At 45.6% G+C, this 19736-nt stretch overlaps 1 protein-coding gene across 2 annotated transcripts in view; it reads left to right on the plus strand.

Annotated features, from left to right (window-relative positions):
• The window catches only part of LOC138566940 (amino acid transporter heavy chain SLC3A2-like), a 440795-nt gene that overhangs the window by 169373 nt on the left and 251686 nt on the right, over positions 1-19736 (plus strand). For both annotated transcript variants that reach the window (XM_069644698.1, XM_069644699.1), the window contains exon 4: positions 5559-5674. In XM_069644698.1, the coding sequence (XP_069500799.1) occupies positions 5559-5674 (116 nt within the window). The remainder of the gene's footprint in view (positions 1-5558; positions 5675-19736) is intronic.

Here is a 19736-nt window from a genome sequence, read left to right on the forward strand (position 1 = left end):
ATAGGGTGGGGAGGCGTTTTAAAACAAGTGCAGAATGGAAATGTGGTGCCGATTGCTTTCGCCTCCAGGACATTAAAAGGGGCAGAAAAGAACTACTCTACCATTGAGAAGGAAGCTCTGGCTGTCAAATGGATCTTGGAGCATTTCAAAGGACTTCTATGGGGAACCCCATTGAACTTAAGACAGATCATAAACCTCTTATTCATGTTTTAAACCCAAAGAATCCACATTTGACATCTCTGCATATCAGAAGGTGGATATTGATTATCATGCAATATAATGTGACTATCAAATATACCCCAGGAAGGACGAATATAGTAGCTGATTGTTTCTCCCATTTACCATGTTTTTGTGAAGACGAAGATGTTGATGGGAATGAAGAAGAAATTGATTACGTTTTAGCACAGATGCATCCTAGTTTTTGAAAGGAGGAATGGATTGAAGCCACAAAACTAGATTTGGAACAAGGACAATTAAGAAAAGCGGTGGAGAGTGGTTGGAAAGATGTGGCTAAAGATATAGAACTTTGGGAGAAGATGAAAGATGAACTGTCATGTGATGGAGTATGTATATACCGTGGAGATCGCATTGTTCCACCCACAAACTTAAGGGGGAGGATTATGGAAATTGCGCATGAAGGACATATAGGGAGGAGTTTGATGAAAAGAAGAGTGAGGGAGGCGTATTGGTGGCCCAACATGTGGGGTGACTTAGAAGGAATTGTAAAAGAATGCTCTGCTTGTGCAGTGAGTGACAAAGGAAAAGTTACCAGGGCCACACCTCTGCAACCAGTACCAATACCAGATTCGGTGTGGACAAAATTAGCCATTGACATTGCTGGTCCATATGAGATATTGGAACCACAAAAGATCTATTTTATTGTATTAGTTGACTACACTTCAAAATGGGTGGAGTGTGGAATTATCGAAGAGTTGGTTTCTGCTATGAAAGTGAAGATATTTTTGGAAGACATTTTTAACAGGGAGGGCGAACCTCAAGAATTGATATCGGACAATGGCGAACAATTCATGTCACAGGAGGTTCAATCGTTCCTCAAGGAACGAGCTATAAAACACAACACAACGGCACTATATCATCCTATGAGTAATGGTTTGGTTAAGAGAATGAACCGCTTTATAAATTGTCATTCAGCTGGCCGTTGGGAACAGTTTGCCATGGAGAGAGACAATTAAGGAGGTGCTGAACACGTACAAGGTCACTCCACATTCTGTGACTGAGGTGGAACCTTTTACTCTTATGAGGGGAAGAATTGCCACCAACAGACTCGGACCCGCTTGGTTGACATTAAAGAAGAACAAAAACATTGATATAGAAGAAATTGTAAAAAGTAAACCAGAAGAATATAAAAAGTACTATGACAATGTTCCAGACCTCCAGCCCCAGATGCTGGTGACAATGTGGTATGGATGCCGACTACTGGCACATGTGGTGGAACTGCCCCAAAGTCTGCATCTATTGGCAAGAAGTCCTGGGATGGATCAAACAGCTGGATGGCATAGAGAGGGAATTGTCACCCCTCCTGATTCTTTTTGGCCTCGAAGATGACGAACTGATTAGGGGAAAAGGTCTAGTATCCCCCCTGTTACTCGCGGCGAGAGCAGCCCTCGTTAAAAAGTGGAAATCCTCCCGCCTACCTGATTAAAAAGGACTGGATACAGATCGCCACAAAATTTATAAAATGGAAAAAATAATGGCAATACTGCATGACAAGGCCGCATGACAAGAGGAAGCCTGGTGCGACTTTACTGAACAATATCACACGCCCAGCCACGGATGACTCAATGCAGCAAAGAAATTAGCACCCAACCTACGCCAACATTGGCAGAAGGCCGAACGACTCACTGCCAGCAACCCATGCCTGTCACAGACCATACTGGAGATCTATGACCTAGGGATGATTAAAGATGAACGCCACGCAGCCCACTACGATTCAGCACAGCAATGCCACGAACAAAGGAGACTCGAGAACCGGGAGGGAGAGAGGGAGGGTTGGGGAGGGGGTTTCCGGAACAATTTCTTGATATAGCTGTTAATGCATAATATATACCCACCTGTATGTTCGCATCCAATGTTAAAATGTATAAAATTTAAGTTGGAAAAAAAAAGTACTATGACAAACAAAAGCATGTGAAAAAAAGCAAAATTGAAAAAGGAGATTGGATCAAAGTAAGAGAACCCAGGAGAGTCATGAAAGGAGAGTCCACATTTCAGTCTCCAGAGAGTGGTCAAATGTTCTAAGAAGTCGGTAATTTTAGAGGATGGTAACAAGTGGTCCTGCAACGATGTCATTCTGGCAAGAGAAAAGGACAGACATGGATACTGCCCGCCAAGTGACATAGATCAGAACAATGTGTTTGCAAGTGATGTTGATTCGCCTGGAAAGCTCATAAATCAGGGAATGCATGCAAGTTTCTCGGATGATAATGCAATTCTCTCAAGACCCAGAAGAATTGTACCAAACAAGGAAAAATTTTATTTATTACTGAAACTGTTAACTGTGTGAACTATCATCAATCACGCCATACTATACTTCATCGTAATGGAATTTACCCACGTGTATCCTTTTATTAAGCTATTATCTATAATGATTTTGAGTGCTTCCTTTAAATGCTTGTACATAGTTCCTTACCACATCCTTGTAAATATTGTGGAAGAGGAGATGCTATAATGTAGATTTGTTATAATGGAATACTAATGTTGCACGGTTCCAATTCAGAGTCCTCTGCCCGTGTGGTCCTGGAATTGAGGAGAGAACCACACGAGAAGAAGACGGCCGTTGAATTGGGAGTCGAAGGGGAACTCTCTTAACAACTTTCAAGATAACTAAATACAGTGTGTGGACAATCCATACTTTGAATTTAACACCCGGCACACTGACCATTTCGATCTGACTTGACCCGTAACTCAAACTTTTGGGACCCATCGCCTCGAACAATGACTCTATCCACAGAGCCTGTCTCCAAGTCAACTAACGACTCTCCACTGGGACAACAGGATTCAACCGACCCCGACAAGGCCTTATTGAAGAAAAGAGGACAGAAGCCTGACACTGTTGACCCACCCAAGAATAGAAATAAAGGTGTTCTGAAGAGGCCCTGCCCCACCTGTGCCACCTTAAATGTCCTTAGTGACGTTTGAGCCCCCCTCTTTTGCTTTTTAAAGACCCCCTCTTGAACATTGAGCTTGCTGCTGATCTCTTTTGACTGAGCTCCCTGTCTGATCAGCCTAGAGTGCCTCTTTATTGTCAGCCTCCATTATCTGTGTCTCTTTTCAGGGCCGGGCCTTTCGTGTTTTTATTAGCTGTGTGCATTGGCAATAGTTCTTACATTTTAAGTTCCTATTTGTATAGACACTTGGTTGGAAATTTTTATTCTGGTAGACTATTGTTTGTGTTGCAACTGCATCTGCACAAACCTCTCCTGAGGAGTCTAGTTTGCCCTTGGCCAGTGCTACCAAAAGAGAAGGTGTACCCATCGGGCTGTGCCTGTTTTTCCTTTGACTGGGGTCGCTGCTGGTTTAATAGTACTGTGGGCAGTGGTCGAAGTGTACGAAAAGAAGTAGTGGAACTATGTTCCATGCTGGCCTGACCCTGCTCCCCACAAACCCCATTGCCACAACCCCGCCCACACACAATACACCCCCCCCCCCCAAACATATGCATCTGCTGTTTAGGGGAACATGCAGTGCACTGAAAGTGAAGGTTTCAACTTCTTCCTACACTTTAATTTTAAAACAAAACCATTCCGGAAATGGTTTCTTTTTAAAATAAAAGTATAGGAGCTGTAAAAGGTAATTTAAAAAATTAGAGTAACACCGCTCCCGCTCACTTCGACCACTGACTGTGGGGCAGAGTCATCACTGTTCTCCTACAGAGCAGTAGCCATGTCGTTCGTTATCCAATACTCTATTATAGCGTCACTTTAAACCTTGAACACGATTAGGAATAAAGAGGTATGCAACTCTATGTATGTGTAGTTATATATGTAACAAACGGGTAACCGTATACTTCTGAAAACAAAAACATGCGCGTAGTACCAAACTATCTTAAACAATTTGCTAGCCAACTTTACAGTTAATTTGCTTTAAATGTCTGTGTAAAACCGGGCTCGTGGGGCACCGTTCATCACTCCAGTGAGTTTCTTAAATGAATGTGAACCAATTGCATCTGCCAAGATGGCTGCCACTCTAGTATCAATGGTGTAATATAAATACATCAGTTAACTCGGCTGCAGGTGCTTGGCCTAACAAAGGAGACGGGCTTCGAGCTACGCTGTTTCCCAGCAGAGGATTGACTCGTGTTAACATCACAATACATCATGTGCCCATTTAAATGGAAATACTTTTTTTATTACGGTTTCTTAGATTTCCAATTTCTGCTTGCTCATAAAGTCCTTGCTTGGTCACCGTACACCGTGCAGTTTTGCAGATCTCGCCTGCATGGTTTTTACTTTCTATCAGAGCAGGGAATGGAAATGGGACTCCGTAAACAGTTCTTTTTAGATACTGGATCCAGGAAAACAAAAAGCATGTTTCCAAGCACCACTACAACACTGCACCTGCTATGATCAGCTCTTCCCATCACTCTGACTTTACGTGAACAACAAAGCTTGGATCCAGTTTCTTTTTTGTGGTTCCATTTTGCATTGAAGCACGTTAAAGGGTGACCAACATTAGATTGCATGGAGTGGTAATTTGGGTTGCCTATGGCCGATCTGCACCTTAAGATTTCCAAATGTTGGATGAGTAGACCTTGGCAGGGTACATGTTGTGTGAAGAAAAACAAATGACTTTAATCTGGTGATATCATGCAATTGTTATCCGAGTCTTGATAATTCAGTGATAAAACCCAAGGGCGAATTTCTTTAGGTTCACATTAACTTCTGACGTCGTTTCATTATTTACGGGCTTCCCCTCGAGTTTAAATATTTCTGAAAATGGCATTGAATGTCTGTGACAGTTTAACTGGCATCACTGCAACAGGCCCCTTTCACCTGATGCTCACTTGTGAAGAGTATGCCCAGGAGACCTTGATGCCATCAGGAATTGTCTGAATTGATCTGCCATGATGGATCACGAATGAGACTTTACACTCCCTTGTTCAATCTTTAATGAAAGAATACTGAACAGAGCACTTCTGCACGAAAGTTCGTCTTACTCCCTCCAATTAGAAGTGCACAGCTGAACACTGAGCTCTAGAACAACTTGCTGGCTGCACTACCACCAGTTATCGCCTTTATTTATTATTATTTATCTGTTTATCCTCTGTTCTGCACTTTCCCCTACCCCCTCCGCTCCCCTTCCATGAACTTTTCCCCTTTTTCCCTTTCCCATGCACTTGCACGTTCTCAATGTCACTGGGCCTAGTAAGATCGCTATTTTGTTCTCCCTTGTTCCCCTCCCTTGCCTCGTCGCGCTCTGAAAGACTTGTGAGCGCGATATAAAATATATCATAGATACAGTGAAATTATTTGTTGACCATGCCCACAATGTGTTCTTCTTTCACCCATGCAGTACTCTGCCCTTTCTCCTTGACACAGGTATACACATCCTGTTAGAGATCCGAGACTGGGATGACAATTCCCTGAATTCGACTGGACCCCCATCCTCTGCTGAGAACCTAGAAAACAATGAGACCCGCAGTGAAAAGCTCATGGTGAGTCTTGTCCAGTTCACTTGCCCGATAATATAGCCGCAGTGTTCCCAGACCAGCTACAGTCGTTGATAGTTTCCAGAACAGGAGAATGAGGAGAGGAAGACACGCCTCCTATAACCGTTATGGTGGCCGGGACCTGTTTCAAGGGTTTGAGTGGGAGGCAAAGGCTGCTATCGATGGACACTACAAGTATTGAAAGTTTGAAGGAGGCGTTTCACGGATCTGAATTTTGGGTTTCTGTGACAAATTGGGTAAAAAGCCGTAGAATTTGCATTTGGCACCGTAAGGTTGCACATGAAAAGCTCCGATGGATGCCAGGTTATAAAATGTATGTGGGAGGGTTTAACAACACGTTTTCAGGATGTCTGTGCCCACAACCTATTCCAGCATTGCTAAAGCATGCACACACTCACCGCAGCTCTGCTCAACACTCCATTATTTCTACAGTAAGTGCATAAACGATTGTGTTTAGGATGCTCAAGGCCACTACTGCCACTGTAGGCACACTCATGATGACTTTGTCCAATAAGCTAGGTACTGTGGCTGTAAGTAGGCGCGTGATGGCTGCGCCCAATATTTCCAGTACAGCTACTGTAAGTGCACGCTCATGATGGTCTGCCCACTGTGCTTCCTCTGCTGAACTCTTTCCACATTGACCGTTGATGTGCGCATGCCACGCAGGAGGCTGGTGAAGCGTCTATAGGGTGACTGGGTTTTGTAAATAAACAACCGGGACAGGTCAAAAACATAAAAGTAGGACTAGCACTCCAAGCGCATTCAAACGTCCACTCCCCCTCAAACCCTCTTCCATGGCACCCACCCCTCCTCCATGGCACTCCCACCCCATGGGATCATGCATTTAAATAAATATTTCCAGCACTTCTTATACATATTAACTGCAGGGCTGTAAAATTATACGTCACATAGCGCTTTGAGGAGCTTTTGCTTTGATTGCGACACCGAGACTGGTTAACAGGTGGACGCAGGAAAGCCTGTAACAATCAGCAGATGCATGTGGTTATAGACGGAAAGGTCGTGGAGGTTCGAGGCTACCCTGGGATGTCTAACAATGGTGATGCTGGGCAATCATTTGTTATGTAAAAATGGCAGCTTGAATTGTTGCATTTCTGCAGCTTCCATCCTCCCTTTCCCAAAACCGGGACGTGGAGGTGGGGGGATATCAGGGGTCCTAATTCTGGGACCGTCCTGGCAAAACCGGGACGTCTGGTCACCCTAACCCCTGATAGCTGGGAATCAAATGCCCCAAGTCTCTATGCCCACTAGTGCCCCCTACACTATAATGGCCTGCGGTATCACAGACTACATGTTCAATGGGTCATGCAAGGCTAGGCAAGCAAACCACTGCAGGGCTTCCCAGAGTACTTCTCAAAGGGAAGAGGAAAGCAGGTACAAAATAAAAACAAAACATTCTTATAAGATCTTGAGACATTCAGAAGCAAGTCATAAAGAATGAGACGACATGGAATGTGCAAGTGCTGAACGTGAAAAAGGGGGGAGAGGAAGGGGAATGAGAGGGGTACAATACAAGCAAAAACAAGTAGTGCAGGAACAACATGTAGATGACATTGGGAACCCGAATGCAATTGTGAAAAGCAGGTAAGTGTCTGCAGACTGGAAAAGCCTCGCCTCAGAGAGGAGGGGCTTCATTGGGCATGCTGCCAGCAGTTGAGACTAAGCAGGTAAGTGACTGGGTACTGGAAAAGTCTTGCCTGATGCAAGATCGAATACAGCATGCAAACAGTGACATCAGGGTTGAGGGTTACACTAAAACAGAAGGAAGCAGCGTGCACATAAGGCTGACAAGAGAATGCAGGAAAGGAGGCATGCACTAGCTACAGGCACATGATGAAATATGAATAAAGGGGAAGTCACACACACCTAAAAGGGGGGAAAACATCAAATATGCAGGCAGCAAAGAAGAGCAACCACGTTGCTGGGTGAACAAATGGGAAAGCAACAAAACATGGGATTGAGACAAAACAACATTAGGGTATATGTAGTGTCGGTGTGCATCCAGTCATAGAGCCTAGCATGCGATGCAAGAGATTGAGCTGGAGGTGGAGCATGAGGCGGTGGAAGAGGACCGTTGGTGGCTGGAGAGCGGGGCTCATATAATCTCTTACTGGCTCCTTGCCCATTACTTCAACTGGCGGTGAGCGAGCCATGCCTTCTGCGATGAATCCAGAATATGAAAGGGGACCCCTACGGCAAGGACAAGGAGCGCGGTAACAAAGGGGGAACAAAAAAAGTATAAACAGATTATAGAAAGGGTGCTGCGATTAGGCGCACAGCAGGAGTTGGGAAGCTCTGTTCAGTTGTGCCGTCTCTGACAAAGCCAAAGGATACTGGAGGAAGTGCCCGGACATTTTTAAGGGTCAGGCAATACAGTGATGATCTGCACTCCAGATAAGAGCACTCCCCTAGTCCAAGTAAAAAAAGAAAGAGGAAAAAAGTTATTTGGGCATCTCTGATAATGTATATGTAGAATACCAAGTTAAATTGAAGCCTAGTCAAAGACCACTTAGACAGCGTAGCACCACGGCTGCTCTCAGAGGGGGTGGAGACATGGCCTTACAGTGTCGACCCACCTACTCGGTTTCTACTAGAGGCTGGTGAGCCATCCATGCCCTGGAAAAGATGGGTAAAATGTTATGAACATTATGCCAATGTAGTATGTAGCACAAACTACATTGTAAACCAGATGAAATCTCTGTGCTTACATTTCCTGGTACCAGCTGGACAGGAAAAATGTGAAGATTTACCGGATCTAAGCATGGGTGAAGGTCAAGACATCAATGAATATGAGAAGGCCATAATGAAAATGAGTAAACGGTATGAAAAGAAAATGAGCACAATCCTGGAATGGTACAAGTTTGGCAAACTCATACAAGAAGGAGACAGTGTTGAACGGTATATTACCACAGTGCACAAACTAGCAAGAACATGCAGATTTAATCAACAGTTGTATGAGAGACTTGGAGATCAATTTATGTTGGAATGTAGAAGAAGCAAAGTAAGAGACTGGGCAGAAGACGAACCACCATTGAAGACCGCATTGAGAGTGGCAAAATAAGTTGAACACACAGAAAAATGTGCAAACACATTGGAGGGCAGGGTAAAGGATTTCCGTTAAGCCTACACCAGTTGATAATCCACAGCCAGGTAATGAATCCATAGCCGTGAAAAGTACTCAAAGTGGGATGAGAAGATGGAGTAATGATAGAAGAGGCTCCAGATACAATAGTGAAAATAGAGATACGAGTAGAAGTTCTGGAAGAACCTGGAGCATGGATGGACGTGGCCGAGGTCCAGGCACAAGGGGACGAGGAATGGCCAGAAATGCTATAGGTCTGACAGTCCCTCCCACCTAACAAACATTTTAACATGGCCAGCACTAAAGATGATATGCAAGGGCAGGGGACCTATAGCAAAATCCTGTAGGAACAAAGATTTCACCAATTGGATTGCAGAGGAAGGAAGTGATGACGGAGAAGAGTGCATATCTGCTGTCAGGGATGACGAGATGACACATAGCCAATGAAAATTGTTCAAGTTAACGGATCCTGGATTACTATGTGGCTGACTACGGTGATAAATGCACTCTGATTCCAGAGGGAGTATGGAAATAAATTGGTCCAGAAAATTTGCATGAGGTAGACCCAAAGCCCAGAGCATAAGGAGGGGTGAAGATTGATCTGATTGGCTGGTTCAGTACAACATTGGATTTTAAAGGTAGACCTGCTGAAGGACTTTATGTATCAAAGAAGGGTGCATCCTCTCTTAAATTGGACGCATCAAAGACTTCTAAAGGTATGACTGGATCTGAATGCTGATGAAGCAGTGTTCGCGATAGAGGATGTGAAGCACCTGAAGGGTAAGAGGGAGGTAGACTCGTTCAGAGAAGGAATCCCATGCCTAAAAAGGGTTTACACATAACATTTTGTTAAAATTAGTTTGCAAATATGTTGCACAAAAAGCTGTGTGCCATACTAATATCCATGAGAGGAGAAGTAAAAATGTAGCTAAGGAAATTGGAGAAGGAAGGTATTATAGAGCACGTAGATGCTGCAGAGTGGGTGTTGCCTCTGTTGGTGGACTGTAAACTGTCAGGAACTGTCAGGAAAGGTCACAGTGTATGTAGATTTAATTGCCGCAATGGGTCCTGCAAAATTCTTTTGACACTCAACCTTACCTCAGCGTATCACCAGATAAAAATGCACGAAGAATCCCATCATTTCACAGCTTTTATCATGCTGAAAGGGTTATTTCAATATCACAGGATGCCACTTGGTCTCGTTTCCCGCCTCTACCATTTTTGAAAAAGTTATGTACATAATATTTGATGGAGAAGAGGGTGTAATATTTTTCCAGGTTGATGTCCTGGTTTATGCTAACGACAAAGAAGAGCATGATAGAAGACTAAAATGTTCTGAAATAGCTGGGTAGAGTGGGATTGATACTCAGCAAGGAGAAATAAAAAATTAACAGACAATAACATGAGTATTTAGGTCATGTGGTTTCCAAAGATGGCATTTCACCAAAGAGAGAGTTGGTCAATGCAATCAAACAAATTGCAACAGACACCTCTAAACATTTTTAGAAATGGCCAAATATTATGCTAAATTCATCAAGAGCTTAGGTAGCTTGTGATATCGGCAAAGGAGTCTATTACGATCAATGGTGCAGTTTTCATGGAATGCAAGCCTTGAGGAAGAGTTCCGATTTGTTAAACCAGCTTTAGCATCGGCACCAGCATTGCAGAATTGTAGAAGAGGACGATGGATTGTGATTTCCACAGATGCCAGTAATGTCAGATTGGGTGCTGTGCTCTCACAAGTTAAGGAAAGGAGTATGTGATAGCATTGGCATATTGCCTATTGAAGGGACGGAGAAAGCTAACCCAACTATTGGAAAAAGAGGCTCTGACAGTGAAGTGGGCCACTGATAAATTTAGGAGTTTCATTTGGGGCACCAAATTTGAACTACACACTGACCACAAAGCGTTGGTCGAAATGTTTTCAACTAAAGGACTAGATAAAGTATCAGGCAGGATAAGAAGGTGGGTGTCAGGCTACATGAGTTTGACTTCACAAACCTATATATTCCTGGTGTAAAGAATTATGCTGCTGACTGCCTGTTGTCACGTATGATAATGTGGGGACGGAAAATGAGGATGAGGAGTAGGACGACATTTGTGAAGTGTGGGATTCCACCATTTCTAAACAGGAGTGGCATAGTGAAATGGAGAAAGATGACAAATTACAAACTGTAGGTAAAGATTTGTTGGAAGGGCAATTGAGTAAAGACGCAGAAGAAAGTGGGTGTTGAAGGCTTATGGAACCTGAGAAATTAACGGCATGTGTGATGGTATGCTCATGAGAGGGAACAAATTGATACCGCCAGGGGGTCTGCAGGAGAAGATCATTCATATGCATCATGAGGGCCAGCAAGGGACTGTGATGATGAAGCAACAGTTATCAGTGGCCGGCCTGTGATGCTCAGATCGAGAGGAAAGTTCAGGACTGTATCCTTGGCGCTAATAGTGACAAAGTATGTGTGAGTGAGAGTGAGTGCCCATGGCATTGACAGACTTACCTGAAAGACCGTGGGAGAAATTGGCGATGGACGTGTTGGACCGATATGGAGTAATGGATGTCAGATGTACTGCATTGTAGTGGTGGATGTTTTGACTAGATGGGCGGAGGTGAAGGCGACTCCTGCGTTACCACAGTTTTTGGCGGAATTGTGTGTGTGTGTGTGTGTGTGTGGGTGTGTGAGGGCTACCTGTGTGTGGTTCTCACCGATAATGCTCAACAATTTAAATCCCATGAAATGGAAAGTATTTTGAAAAGAGGGCAATTGTGCATAAGACTAGTGCCGTTTTCGATTTCCAAACAAATCGAACTGTGGGAAGGTATAAAAGTATAATTAAGGAAGCTATCAGATGGGCATGGTCCAATGGAGAAGAATCGAGCAATGTGGTAAGGAGGACTGTTGCCTATAGGTTCACACGGTGGTCAGTCAAAATATCGAAAAAAAAATCTCGACTAACAAGGTAGAAAAAAAAGACTGAAAAAAAAAGTTGAATTTCGCTTTTTTTAATTATATATTTATTTTGGGGTCCGGGATTAAAAAAAAAATGGTAAAAAAAAATAAAATTTCAAAAAGGGGAGTTGGGGGGAACCCCCCCCGCCCCATTTCGAATAAAAAACGTCATTAAAAAAAATGCAACTTTTTTCGGCCTTTTTTTTTCTAGTTTTTTTTTTAGATTATGACCATAAACCGGTTCACACCACACTGCACCACGGGCCTGTCCCTATTTGCACACAGTAGAGGAAGAAAGGATTTAACAAGCCTCTTTCCGGGCTGGATGGGGTTGTGGCAGGAATGGATGCGGAAGTGGAAGTGCAGGATGTGGAGGAGAGGATTAGAAATTGTCAATTGAAAAACAAGGTTGCCCAGGATAATAGGCAGCTCAGGACACAGTGTTCACCAGGTGAGAGCTTGGGTCAGAATCAAATTGCCAGGGTTGTTGCATGGTGATGGGTGTCAATGGTCTAGAACCATTGAGGAGAGTGAGGTATTCAAGCATGCACTGAATATGAGAGATTGAGCGGTGTGGAATATGGATAGGGTGATGGTGATGGAATCGAGACCATCTGAAAGATGCAGAGATTCTTCCTTGTCAGGCTGATCAGACTCCGCACCAGAACCAAGACTGTCTGGAAGGTTAGTAAAATCTTCTGTGTCAGGCACATCTGATATTGCGCCGTCCACTTCAAGGTGGGGGCAGAGTTATAATAGACCAAGTAACCTGTACAACTATGCTGATTAGTGGTGGTGGCTGAACACTCGGGGGGAGGGGGAGGGGAGGACTGTGCTGAAGGAAAGGGAATGTGTAGTGTCGGTGTGCATCACAAGAGATCGAGGTAGAAAGCAGTGCGATGGAAGAGGACCATTGGTGGCTGGAGAGCAGGGCTCATATATACTCCATGCATATAAACTTAAAGTAAATAAAGGAAGACGTAAATAATCACTTACCAGCTCCCTGCCAATTACTTCAGTATACAATGAGGAAGGCCCAGCGTAAGAAGGAAGGAGAACAGACTCATGGCCCAGCCTACCGGACATAAGCCGGAAGAGTTTCAGCAGAGAAAGTCCGGCAGGAGCAGAGGGGACACCGTAGTAGTCCAGATAATATTAGGTCATAGGCTGTAAGGATCAACGATCAGTACAGTGTGTTCAAATACAGTGGCACTGCAGCAGTGATTGAGAGGATACAGGGCAGAGGGTAATCCAGAATGGCACACGTAGCAGTCAGTAAGGAAACGGGCCAGCAGGAAAGTGTTCCGGCCAGCCTTACCTTTAGAGAAGCAAGGTGTAATGCCAACGTGCCACAGTGGGGAGGCATGCCAGTGATTAGTCAGCAGGCCTTAAATATGTGGGCCTTAGGTGGGGAGGTGGGCCCAGCCTGCCGGCTAGCATGCTGGTGTGCAATTTCAGATGCCACTCCTCCAATTGGAGGGGCAGGAAGAAGCCAACAATGCAGCTGCTGGTGCAAGAGCATTGCAGGATGTAGAGTGTGGCTGTCTCGATGTTCTCTACCACGCAAGGTGGCCATCTATTAAGAGCAACTGCTCCAGCGAATGAACAGGAATCATTCTGGCATCCGCCTCCTCCTGCATATGGACAGCTGCAGGAGGGGCTTAGATGCCACTCTCCTGGTGTAGCTGGAGATCAGGTCGGAAAGAAATGCCCAGAAAGGCAGCAGTCCTTAGATGGGGAGGCCGGCCAGGACACCGGTGTGCAATTTTAGATGGCAATCCTCCAATGTTGCCCTCGCTGCAAAAAGGATTGGCTCCCACAGCCGGGCCATATTATGTGCTTCCCCAGGACTAGCTGGCCCCAGCCAGACCCTGGTGGGGGGACCATGCCTTCTGCCCCCCTCAGGCAAGGAGAGCTGAGCCTAACACAAGGGGGTGGGGGGGCAGAGGCTGCCTCTCTAGCACCCCATGCATGGGCTGGGGCATCTGCTAAGTGGGCAAACCCCTTTTGCAGCCCCCAAAACATTGGAATTCATCACAATACACATTATTGCCTCAAATAATTTTGACAAAAACCATTTTGTATTGGCAAAACACATGCTCACTTTATTGTAGTCATCCTAACGGGCGGTCCTAGCCCTGCCAAAGCCACGAATATGCCTGGCCTACAAATACTTTTCCTGGTGGCGTTGCCATTCCATTGTCTACATAGTTCATTTTAAAACCGGTTAGCGATCCTCACTTCAGTTTCCGCTCTTGCAAGAACGGCCCACCCAGGTATCCGTCTGCCAGTTTAGCTGCTCCCATGTTTCGATGGAGTGAACCAGGCCTTTGCATGTTTAGGGGTCTCAACTGTCCCTAGTGGTGTCAATGCCCATCTCACCCCATCCTGGCTCATGCAGCCAGCGGGCACAGCCTGCAGCGGGACCACAGCATGCCTCCTTCTCTAGGACCACCCTTGTAACTCTGCCATACTGTGGGGGTTGCTCACACGACCCAAAATGCTTTCATTAGCCCATTCCCACTTCCATCACATCCTAATCCATATTTCCCTTTTTATAAGCATCCTCCTTTAGTCAGCACTTCGTGCAGACCATAGCTAAAAAGCATTCACAAAATGTCCATATGCGTCCCTCTGCGAGAACGAACACGGCCCATTGACCTGTTCCTTTTGGAAGGTACCCACTCGAGAGTCCGCAGTTCCACTTTAGCTCATTGTACCTTTCACAGATGGGAAATATCCATTTGCATGTCAGTCTTTGTCCCACCCACATGGGCAGTCCAGCACTGAAATGCTATGGCAATTCCCTTCTGAACAAGAGTACCAACAGCAACCCCATACACGTGCCACCACACTGAGGCCCAACAAGGCTGAAGCACGGGTATGGGGTTGCTGTTGGTACTCTTTTCAGAAGAGTACTGGATGGATGACTTCCCAGCTAAGTCATAAACCATAAATCAGAATGATGTTTCGGACACCCACAGTGCAGGGTGCTTCCTGGTCAAATATATATATAGGGAGAAACACAGAAAAGACTAGAGCGAGCAATGAGGAAGAGGAAAACCCAAAGCGGCACATTCTAATGGTGGCACAGCCTCCTCCAAGCGCTCCATAGCTGCCATGAGGGCATGCGAGGGAATCCAATGACAGTATACCCCCTTCCCAAGGCCGGTCCACCGGGCTTACCCAGATTCTTGCGATGGGAACTGGCAAACCAACTTGGGGGCATGGAGGTAAGTCCCAGGAATCTTCCGAATGACCATAGCCCTTCCAGTGAACCAGGTACTCAAGACAACCTCTCCTGTAATCGGAATCCAAGATATCTGCCACCTCATACTCCTCCGAGGATGTGTCCGAAATGGGAGGGCAAGCAGTCAAGGATCGGTGATACTGGTCATCCCTGTATTCCTTGAGCAGAGAGGAGTGAAAGACTGGATGAATATGCATCAGATTGTGGGGTGGTCGTAGCCGGTAGGCAACTGGATTTATGCGGTCCAGAATGGGAAAAGGACCCAGGAATCTTGGAGGTAGTTTGGAGGGATGAACCCAGTGGGGCAGATATTAAGTAGAGCCAGACTCTCATTCCCTTGTTTTAAAAGGGGTTTGGCAATCGATGTAGATTAGCCTGAGCACTGTATATGCGTTGACTGTCCAATAGGTCTTCCTTGGCGATGCGGTGGGCTTCGGAAATATTGGCTAGAACAGAATCTACGGATTGAACCTGGGAGGTAAAAGTAGCCTGAGTGGGTAAGAACCGTGGATGAAAGCCGTAGGAACAGTAGAATGGACTAAGAGTAGTCTCACTGTGCTGCGCGTTATTGTAGGCAAATTCAGCTGATGGCAGAAGGGCGACCCAATTGTCCTGCTGGTGGTTGATATAACAGCGTAGATACTGTTCAAGTGATGATTAAGGCGTTTGGTCTGGCTGTTGGTTTGAGGATGATAACCTGAAGACATAGCTCACTCTATACCAAGGCTCATACACAGCTCTTTCCAGAAGCAGGAGGTATACTGACTACCACGATCAGATATTATCTTATCTGGTAGGTCATGCAGACGGAAGACGTCTCGAGTAAAGACGTAGGCCATCTCCGCTGCGGTGGGAAACCCAGCTAGGGGAGAGAAATGGGCCATCTTGGTAAAGGTATCAACTGTCCCCATAATGCATGCACAACCATCACAGGGAGGAAGTTCCACAATAAAGTCTGTCGTGAGAACACTCCATGGTCTGGTAGGTGGTGGTTCTTGCTGGAGTAAACCTACTGGTCTTTGTAGATTGTATTTGGCGTGACAACAGACTGGACAGGTACGAACATACTCAGCAACTTCCTTGGAAAGTCCCGGCCACCAGAACTGTCTTTGGATAAGGTTAAGAGTGTTCCGGGCTCCTCTGTGGCCTGCCACTGGGTCGTTATAGCACCATTTGAGGACAGTATGTCTAGATGCCGGGTCCGGCAAGAGGAGTCGATGGTTAATGTACCACAGTTCATCCTTTTCGAACCTGATGTCATGTGCCCTTCCTTTAGGTGGAGACGGAAGACAACTTGTAGCATGTTTGTACCCCTTTCAAGAAGGACACCTGACCGATGATCTTCTGTTGAGGAAACATTGGTTCTGATCGGTTTTCCAAAAAAGAGACGATAACAGGCATTCTAGAAAGAGTGTCAGCCAAAATGCTCTTAGTACCCGATAGGTATGACAGATTGAAATCGTACTGGGAAAAGAAATGTGCCCACCGGGCTTGGCGCGAGTTGACCCATTCCATACTCTGTATTACTTGTAAGTTCTTGTGGTCGGTACAAAGCAGAAAAGGGTGTGCAGCGCCCTGCAAGATTTGACGCCATAATTCGCAGGTTGCTTTCATAGCCAATAAATGCTTTTCGATCACTGAATAATTGGCCTGACCGGGAGTAAGGGATTTTGATACATGAGCCACAGGGTGCTCAATTCCATCATATTCCTGCAACATAACCGCACCTAATGCTGCTGCAGAAGCGTCGGCCTCTACAATAAAAGGTCGTTCTTGATCAGGCTGCCACAGAAAGGGTGCACTGCAGAACAATTCCTTGAGCTGATGAAAGGCTTCCTCTGATTCTTTGGTCCATGAGAACTGGGTGGCTGCCTTTTTTAACAGCGCTTTGATGGGTAGTACAGTAGTGGAAAACCTAGAGATGAACTTCTGGTAGAAATTGGTCAAACCCAGGAAACGTTGGACTTCCTTAATAGAACTCGGACTGGGCCATTTGAGAATGGCATCTACCTTACGAGGCTCCATCTCAATACCAGCCTCTGACAACACAAAACCCAAATAAGGCACAGAGGTTGCGTAAAAAAAGACACACTTGTCTGGGTTGACCAGGAGGTGATTTTCCTTCAGACATAGCAGAACATGTCTTCGATGTGCGTTGTGGAGTTGTCGAGAGGTAGAGAAAACAAGAATATTATCCAAGTATACTATGGTACTGTGAAAAAGGAGATCGGAAAACATTCGGTCCATGAACCGCTGAAAGATGATGGTGCATTCACAAAGCCGAAAGGCATTACACAATACTCCTAGTGCCCGAACGGGGTGTGGAAGGCTTTCTTCCATTCGTCTCCTGAACGGACCCAGAGAAGGTGGTAAGCTCTTCGCAGGTCCAGTTTTGAAAATATTATTGCTCCACAAATTGCCTCGAGGACATCTTTCATAAGAGGCATTGGATACCGGTCTCTGATGTTGAGACCGCGATAGTATATGAAGGCCTGAGCTCGTCTGTATCCCTTTTTAGGGACAAAAAACAAAGATGCGCCCGCTGGTGAGAATAATGGTTGGATTAGGCCATTGCACAGGTTGGTATCCAGGTCCTGTCTGAGTACCTCTTTCTCTTTGAGTGAGAGGGAGAACATGCGTCCAAAAGGTATGAGAGTGTTGGGTCCAAGTTCTATAGCGCAGTCCTCCGGTCAGTGAGGAGGAAGTTCTTGTGGGTCCTTCTCCATGAAGAATTCGCTACAGTCACATAAATGAGTTGGGATGGAATGGACTCCTATAGTTGACGGCTGAGACGTTGAAGCAGTCGTGGTCTTCACAGTAGTATACCGATTGCCGGGAAGACAGGATTGAAGACAATGGTCAGATCCGAAGGACAGCTGGTTGTTCCTCCAGTCAATGGTGGGGTTGTGCTTGTGCAACCATGAAATACCCAAGATCACAGGGAAGTGTGCTGCCCTGAAGAGGTCAAACTGTATGGTCTCAGAGTGTTGTATGATAGTCATAAGCTTGGTGGAGGTATGGGTTATAGGAGCAGAGATCAAATGTTTGCCATCAACCCCTTCAACCTTTTGGTCTTCTTCCTTTTCAATGCATTCTATGCTTGATTTATTGGCCCAGAGAATGTCCATAAAACACCCGGCCACTCCACAATCAATCAGGGCCAACACATTGACACTCTTTTGTTTGATCTCTAACTGTACTGCCACCACCATGAGACGGTTATCGTCAGAAGGCGTGATTGAATTCACTGACATGGAAACCTAGGGACTGGTTAACTCCCCTCAGAAATCTGTCCCTACTAATTCCGAGGGCGAGCGTTTCCCAGCCGGCGTGGTGGTACTTCAGGACGGTCTCTCAGAAGGTGTCCATCTGATCCACAATACATACAAAAGTTGTGATCCTTACGTCTCTTGCGTTCATCAGCGGAAAGAGGACCTCGGGTGGTTCCGATTTGCATAGGCTCTTCTTTAGGCTGTCTACGTGAGGAGGGTGGAAATATTGGTGTTTCTGGTTGGAACTGTAGACTGCTGTCTTTCCTCCGCTCGGAGCGTCTTTCCGACAGGCGAAAGTCTATTTGTAGTACTGTAGTAAGAAGATCAGAAAGTGTTGTGGGCCGTGAAACCCTGGCTAATTCGTCCTTCAATTCTTCACATAATCCTCTGTGAAATATGGTGTACTGGGCATTCTCGGCCCACCCAGACTCTGCAGCTACCCGCTTAAACGTTGAGATGTATGTCAGGAGATCTGTCATTCCTTATCGGATAGCCAGTAATTCCACACTTGTGACTTGTGCAGTCTCTCATCTTTCAAACGTTTCTTTGAAATGGGCAGTAAAGCCACTGTAATCCTGCAACAGAGGGCTGGCACTTGTTAATAGCAGGGTAGCCCAGGCCAGAGCGTTTCCGGTTAGTTTAGAAATGAGGAAACCTATGCATGCTTGGTCTGAAGCATAGGTTTGGGGCTGGAAAGTAAAATATACAATGCATGCTTCCATGAACTCTTTTAACCGACGTGGTGACCCGTCGTACTTCCCAGAGGCTAACGACATGGGAGGAAGTTCAATCTTGCATTGTTCTCTGTTAGTTACTAACTAGCACAGGGTGGCATTTTAATTTCTGATTTTACAGCCTGGAGCTCCTGTGATAAGCCCTGTACGGCATTTACCAGCTCCTGAACCTGCTCGGCAGTAGTCATTGTAGAAATGTTTTGGCGTTGCAAACTGTTAATTGCTGAAGCTTCTTCAACGTAATCACTTAACACCAGGTCCCCCTCCTCCTCACCGGTACCTTCTGAGACAGCTCTCTGGTGTTTCTTCTTCTTGTCGTGGTTTTCTTTTTGTAGAGGTACGGCCCCCCACGGATGGAAGCTACTATGCTGCCTGTATAAACAGGGCCAGAAAAGGACCCCCTTCTGCGAGCGCCAATAAGAGGAAAAAAGCCCAAAGCAACAAAAAAACAAACTCATAAGCAGTTTGATGTGAAAACCGCAGTCACAAGTGGCGAAGTCTCACTGGATGGCAGTTCGGACAATTCTTATGCGGTAGGTACTGGATGGACGACTTCCCAGCTAAGGCATAAACCATAAATCAGAATGATGTTTCGGACACCCACAGTGCAGGGTGCTTCCTGGTCAAGAGCTGTGATGGAAGCAGTGCCTCTGGAAAGGGAAAAGAGTCCCTGAGGCACAGTCCGTGGCACGGAGCAGAGAAGTGGTACAACCACCAAGATATGGAAAGTAGGGGAGAGA

Source organism: Ambystoma mexicanum, chromosome 2p (genome assembly GCF_040938575.1).
Source record: "Ambystoma mexicanum isolate Mex_15411 chromosome 2p, UKY_AmexF1_1, whole genome shotgun sequence".
Classification (NCBI taxonomy): domain Eukaryota; kingdom Metazoa; phylum Chordata; class Amphibia; order Caudata; family Ambystomatidae; genus Ambystoma; species Ambystoma mexicanum.